Raw genomic sequence first — 6,426 nt, 5'->3', positions numbered from 1 at the left:
AGCTGGGAATTAAGAGTCCAGCATCTAACGACGCACGGAAGGCTGGGAAATATGGTTGCCTTTTCCAGGGGATAGAGACATCGCCTTTGGGCTATGCAGCCTAATGACCCGTTTCTCGACAAATAAAAAGGGGTCGTAGGGAGGCGGGGTTTCCCTGAAGGCAGAGCATCAGCGTCTGGGTCTTCTGCGCCGCTACCAGACCGGTTGGCCACTTTTCTCCCGGGTACTTGTCGCCATAGCAACAGCGCTTGCCTAACACCAACCCCTCACGCTCCCACCCGTGGCGTCGCGTTTTTCCTTTTAAGGGTCGCGCTAGATCCTGTGGCGTAGGTGGCGCCTGTGGGCAGCCAGCACTCAGGTCTAGGGCATCAGCTGACAGACCTGGTGGCCGTTTTTTAACCTGTTGCCAGAGCTAAAAAGCAGCTTTGACGACCCAACTTCTTTGACGGGCTCAAAGACGGCAGGTTTACACATGGCTTGTGGGTTTTGTCTGTGGTGACCCTTCAGCATCTTTCTCACCCCTCGATGCACACACACGCACACACCAGTCCAAGCCTCAGATAAGAAGCAGTTTATTGGCGAGAAGACATAGGGAGATGTGGCTGTCAGGCCTTGGTGCTTCCCTGGCCATTCCTCACTCCTGTAATGCCCTTCTCCCAGCCAAGGTGTCTGCTGCCGTCCACCAGGACCTGGGCTTGGGGCGCAGAGCAAATGAGCGCTCATTGCGCTATCTCTCACCTATTCTGTTGTGTCCAGGAGGTCAGGGCAGTTGGGTCTGGACTCACTCCAAGTGTCCTCTTCCTGGCTCCAACCATGTCCAGTGACCCGAGGCTGGGTACTGCCTGCCTACCAACAGTACTCTCCCATCAGGAGGATGGTCAAGATGGCCCTGCCTCACACTCTCACCCTTAACCTCAGAAGTCTCATTGCTCCTAGGTCTAACAAATCTGGTTCAGAATGCTGGTCTGGGTGGGGGTGGGGGGAGGCAAGGTTGGGAGGGGTCAATTTACAGGCAGTAGGAATTTAGAATTCTTTAAGGGCCCTCAGGCTAAGGCTAGTTTATCAACAAGTATTTATTGCCTATTGTATTCTAGGCAGTGTTCTAGAAGCTAGGGGTATAAACCACACTGGCAAGGTCCTGACCCAGCCCAGCCAGGACAGTTTCCTGAGCTCCAAGATCATTTGTTTCCAAATCTCTATTTCTATCTATTCACTCCTTTCTCCCCTTGGTTTCTTCCCTTCCTTCTCCCTCCCACCACCTCCCCGGGCCCTTTCTTCTCTGCTTAAGCAGCAGATACCCTCCCTTTGGTCTCTTGGGCCTCCACCCTCCCTGGACCCCATCATTCCAGTCCCGTTGATGGCTCCTCTTTGAGGGGCCTTGCCCGACCATCTCCTGTCCCAAAGGGCCTCAGGATCAGGTGCCCACGCTGGTGCTTGATACGGGCAGAACTGTCACCAAAGCCCTTGCCACACTCCGCACACTTGTATGGCTTCTCCCCAGTGTGTGTGCGCCTGTGTTTGACCAGGTCTGAGCTCCGGGGAAACTCCTTCCCGCAGAAGCCGCACACGTGGGGCTGGCTGGGTCCAGATGGCTGAGCCCGGACTCGTGATCGAGGGGCAGTGGGTGCTGGGCCAGGAGGGTTATGTGGCCTCAGGAGAGTGGATGGTGGTGGCGGCCTAGCCCGTTCCCCACGATGGGTGCGGAGGTGCTTGACACGGGCTGAGCTGTCGGCAAAACCTTTGCCGCATTCTGGGCAGAGGTAGGGTTTCTCCCCCGTGTGTACGCGATGGTGTTTCACCAGGTCCGAGCTCCGGCGGAAGCCCTTGCCACACTCAGGGCACTTGTGGGGCTTGTCACCCGCCAGTGGTGGTGGCGGCTCTCCAGGTTGTGGGCCCCCGGGCTCCGGCTCCAAGCCAGGCAGGCCAAAGGGGCCATCCCCTGAGTGTGAAGGGCTTCGAGGCGTCAGCGGGGGGCTGGTGCCTAGAGGAGGTGGGGGTGGGCTGGAGCTGGGGGGCGGGCTGGGGATCAGGGGGGCCAGCGGGTAGCCTGGGAAGCTGAAGTCCTGGGGCTCCATGTGAGTGAGGCGGTGGCGGAGGAGGGTGGAGCTGAGGCTGAAGGTACGGTCACACTCGGGACAGGCGTGAGGCCTTTCGCCACTGTGGGTGCGGAGGTGCTTGACCCGCGCAGAGCTGTCAGCGAAGCCCTTGCCACACTCGGGGCAGAGGTAGGGCTTCTCTCCCGTGTGCACTCGCAGGTGCTTCACCAGATCTGAGCCCCGGGCAAACTCCTTTCCACACACATCGCAGCCAAAGGGCTTGGGCCCCAGGTGACTGCGCTGGTGGCTTAGGAGGCTGCAGCTGAGCACAAACCTTTTGCCACAATCGGTGCAGATGTATGGCTTCTCCTGGGCCTTAGGTCCCTGTGCGGCCACCGTGGCGGCTCGAGATGGCTGCCGCCGGGGCACCACGGGCCGGGGGGGCTGCTCCCCTCGGTGCGTCCGCTGGTGCTTTATGCGGGCAGAACTGTCGCCAAAGCCCTTGCCACAGATGCCACACTTGTACGGCTTCTCGCCCGTGTGTGTCCGCTGGTGTTTCACCAGGTCCGAACTCTGCCGGAAGCTCTTGCCACATTCACCGCAGATAGTGGGGCGCTCACCAGCCGGGATCCTGGACCGAGGAATCTTTGGGGGCCCCTGGGCTGGCGCCCGGGCCCTGTAGGGCTTTTCGCCACTATGAGTTCGCTGGTGCTTGATCCGGGCAGAGCTGTCCCCAAAGCCCTTGCCACAGACCCCGCACTTGTAGGGCTTCTCCCCGGTGTGGGTTCGCTGGTGTTTCACCAGATCTGACATCTGCCGAAAGCTCTTGCCACACTCGCCACATACAGCAGCCCGATCACTAGCCTGGCCCCAGCGTGGTTCTGAGACTAGGAGCCGAGGGCCTCTGTCCCGAGCCTGAGGTTTTCCAGGTCCCTCCCTCTGGACCCACAGGTCATCCCAGGTCTGAATGCCTTCAGGTTTGAGAGAGGCATTTCCTACTTCATGACCTGGGGCCAAATCTTCCTCTTCCTTGAACTCCAAGTCATCCTCCTGTGGGGCATGTTCAAACTCATCTGGCTGAGAAATCTCCACATGCTCACTCCCTAGACCTGGGGAAAGAAAAAGGAGCGGTAGACCCTGCCTTTTGGCTCAGCCTTCCCGCCGAGGCTCAGACGGTAAAGAATCAGCCTGCAATGTGGGAGAAACAGGTTCGATCCCTGGGTCAGGAAGACCCCCTGGAAAAGGGAATGATCACCCACTCCAGTATTCTGGCCTGGAGAATTCCACAGACAGAGGAGCCTGGTGGGTCCATGGGATTGCAGAGTCGGACATGACAGAGCGATTAACAGACTATCTTCAATAGCAACCTCCCCAGAAAGGCATCCTTGATAATATGTCGTCACAAAGATCTCTCTCCTCTGAATTTCCGAAACCCTTATATTGTTTGTGCCTCTCAGTAACAGTAACCTCCTTTTACCATTCCTTTCATATGTGCCAATCACTTAAGTAAGCGTTACTGAATCCTTGCAAACAATCCTATGAGGTAATACCGTTAACTGTCCCCATTTTACAGACATGGAGTCTCTGAGAATTTTAAGTCACTCGCTCAAGGTTATAAAGTCACAAAGCCAAGTTTCTAACTCGGGTCTGATTCCCAAGCCTGCTGTTAAGCCCTACCTTATATTCTATTTGGAAAGCCTAGTATTTACTAATTAATTTTTTTCTTTTATTAGCCCAATCTGTAGTTTATTTCTTCAATTATCTTGTATGTACCTGAGAGGAGCCAGACACACAGCTGTCCCTCAGGATACTTAGCGTTGGTAGGAGAGATAAAACATAAATAATTATAATTGCAGGCTCAGAATGAACTGTGCTGTCACAAGAGAGAGGGGACATTAGAGAGAGGGCTAGGCTTTCACAGCAGAGAAAAAAAGTAAACCATGGAAAGGAATGTGTGATAAAGCTGGAAAAGGGATGTTGGGACTAGATGAAGCATGGAAGATGTGAATTGAACGCTAGACTAACACTTTTAATTAGTAGCAGAAGGGAACTAGGGAAGATTTTTGTGGAGGGAGACAAGATTAGACCAGACTCAGATCAGTGTGGCTTGCACAGTGAGTGCCACACTGGAGAGAAAAGGGCTGAGGGGAGGCCGCTGCATTTGCCAGGATGAGACTGAACGAGGCCTGAAGTAGGACTGAAGCAGCGAGATGATGATGACTGCAGGGGACGGGGAAAGAGTCCTTGAAATGACGCCTCTCAAGGGGTGTCGCTTAGTAGGTGCTCAGAAACACTGGTTCCCTCCCCCTCCCTGGAATCACAGTTCACGTCCTATTTTTCTGGATCTGGGCTAGGCAAAGCCCAGAACCGGGGGCCCCACCCGGCCATTACCTGCCCATGGAGGTGCACCGCTTCGGCCCTCACCTGTGCGGGCGCCTCTCAGCTGCTCTCTCTCCTCTGAGCCAGGGAGATCCGGACCCCAGGGCCCCACCGCGCGCTCCATCGCCGGCACGCCGCCCTGAGCAAGGAGACAGACACAATTTCACGGTCACACAGCCATGTGCAGACGGCGGCGCCCTGCCGCTGCCCTCTGCCGGCCGGCACGGGCACCGGACAGCATTCCGGTGTCCGAGGTACGGGGCGCGGCTCCGGTGACCCCCACCCGCGCGGCCGGCCGCCCCTGCACCTGCTGCTCCTTCCGGCGCGCAGACGCCCCCTTCCCCTCCCGCCGCTGCCGCCGCCTTTTCAGCCGCCGCTTCCGCCAGTCCGGGGCCCTCCGGAGCTCCTCCGCGGGGCTCCGGCGCCCGTGCCACCAGTGGCTCGGGGATCGGGCTCGGCGCCAAACCGGGAGGGGGCTCGGACCCGGGCGTCCCGGGGGCGGCCGCTGGGGGCGGGGACGGGAAGCGGAAGCGCCGGGCGGCACCGGGCCGCTCTAGGACCCTGGAGGAGCTGCACGCCTGTGGGGGCCGCCCGTGTCCTCTGGAGCTCGGTGGCCGGCGGGCGGCCGCGTGCCGCGGAGAGGGCTACTCTGAGCCGAGTCCAATTGCCCGAACTCGGTGGTATTAACCGTGTGCTTCCTGGGCTGGAGCTGGATGCGGAGAGCCGAAGACTCTTCCTAATTGTCGCTGTGTCCGGCCACCCGCGCCGACCTCCGGAGGTGGCAGACAGCTCCAGCCACCCCAGCCTGGAGAAACAAAGAGACAGCCAAAGATAGACCCAGGGAAAGGGGTGGGGGAAAGACCTAGGCAGACAAAGGGCGGCAGAGGGCGGCGGAGACCCCAGACGGGGCGGGGGCGGGGCGCCGAGACGCAGGAAACAAAGCCGGGCTGGTCGGCGAGGCCGAGGGCCGGGGGTGGGGGCTGGGCTGGGCTGGGCTGGGCTGGGCTGGGGGAGACCGAGGCAGGATCGGGAGCTAGTGGCAGACGCCAGATAAATGCTGGGTAGAGGCAGGCCCATGGACTTAGACTTGGATTGGGAGACTCACAGAGTCGTAACCCTAAGAGCCCCCAGTCAGAGAGAATGCAAAGGCAGAGAGACCGAGAGACTGCAGCGGACCAAACACACAGGAGCAAAAGATTGGCCTCCTGAAACAAAGACATGTAGAAACAGATAAGAGAGATATCAAGTCGCTGAAGCAGAGTCGGAGGAACTGGGCAGGGCACCTGGCGAGAAACAAGCCCGGAGGCAGAGGAACAATGAGTGAAACTGGCAGAGACAAAGACAGACGCAAAGAAAAGAGGCCACGGAAGACTAGGGACAGGTCTACACCGCTACAAAAGGAGCCGAGGGAGAAGCTAAAACATTAAACCTTGTTTCTCAGCTTCGTGCGGCCCTGGTTGGGGCTGTTTCAGTGGTCCCAGGGGTGTGATCCCCAGTATCTCCTCTGGGCATGTTTGCCTTTGGGGAGCAGGTGGGGTGCCTCTGCCGCTCATCTGATGATGGAGAGGGTTAATTAAGATTTGTATATTAATCAACACTTATTAGTGCCTCAGTACTATGCCAACAGTTTGATAAAGAGATAAAACACATATAAGTTGTCTTGGGGTGCTACCATTTTAAAGGGGCAAGCACACATTTCATGATAAATAAGAACTGTAAGGGCATGAGAGTTATGTGGGCTAATCCAAGATATTATAGTATGGGAAACCAGGAAGAGGTCTAATTTGTGGGAATGAGCACGAATGTTTGTTGTTGTTTAGTTGCTTAAGTCATGTCCAACTCTGTGACCCCATGACAAGCTTCCCTGTCCTTCACTGTCTCCCAGAGTTTGCTCAAAGTCCTGTTCATTGAGTTGGTGATACTATCTGACCGTCTTATGCTCTGTTACCCGCTTCTCCTCCTGCCCTCAATCTTTCCCAGCATCAGGGTCTTTTCCTATGAGTCAGCCCTT

At 57.2% G+C, this 6,426-nt stretch overlaps 1 protein-coding gene across 4 annotated transcripts; it reads right to left on the bottom strand.

Annotated features, from left to right (window-relative positions):
* Positions 1-570: 570 nt before the first annotated feature.
* ZNF48 (zinc finger protein 48) lies at positions 571-5,252 on the bottom strand. 4 transcript variants are annotated; one of them, XM_065924634.1, is made up of 3 exons: positions 5,104-5,252; positions 4,428-4,554; positions 571-3,145 (listed from the first exon to the last, which is right to left on the bottom strand). In XM_065924634.1, the coding sequence occupies exons 2-3, from the start codon at positions 4,537-4,539 to the stop codon at positions 1,341-1,343; spliced, it is 1,917 nt and encodes a 638-aa protein (XP_065780706.1). In that variant the 5' UTR covers positions 4,540-4,554; positions 5,104-5,252; the 3' UTR covers positions 571-1,340. The 4 variants fall into 4 exon arrangements, with proteins under 4 accessions (XP_065780706.1, XP_065780705.1, XP_065780707.1 ...); XM_065924633.1 differs by lacking the exon at positions 5,104-5,252 and adding an exon at positions 4,723-5,019; XM_065924635.1 differs by lacking the exon at positions 5,104-5,252 and adding an exon at positions 4,723-5,012 and having other exon boundaries at positions 4,461-4,554.
* Between the last annotated feature and the right edge of the window lie 1,174 nt (positions 5,253-6,426).

This window comes from Muntiacus reevesi, chromosome 2 (genome assembly GCF_963930625.1).
Source record: "Muntiacus reevesi chromosome 2, mMunRee1.1, whole genome shotgun sequence".
Taxonomy (NCBI): Eukaryota; Metazoa; Chordata; class Mammalia; order Artiodactyla; family Cervidae; genus Muntiacus; species Muntiacus reevesi.
The sequence above is the reverse complement of the archived record's forward strand: the minus strand, read 5'-3'. Positions and strand labels throughout refer to the sequence as shown.

Excerpts from the sequence above, each read along its gene's own strand:
- ZNF48 (XM_065924634.1), bottom strand. The coding sequence starts at position 4,539 with ATGGAGCGCGCGGTGGGGCCCTGGGGTCCGGATCTCCCTGGCTCAGAG. Across the intron at positions 3,146-4,427 it reads CGGTGCACCTCCATGGGCAG|GTCTAGGGAGTGAGCATGTG; the intron begins GTAATGGCCGGG and ends TTCTTTCCCCAG.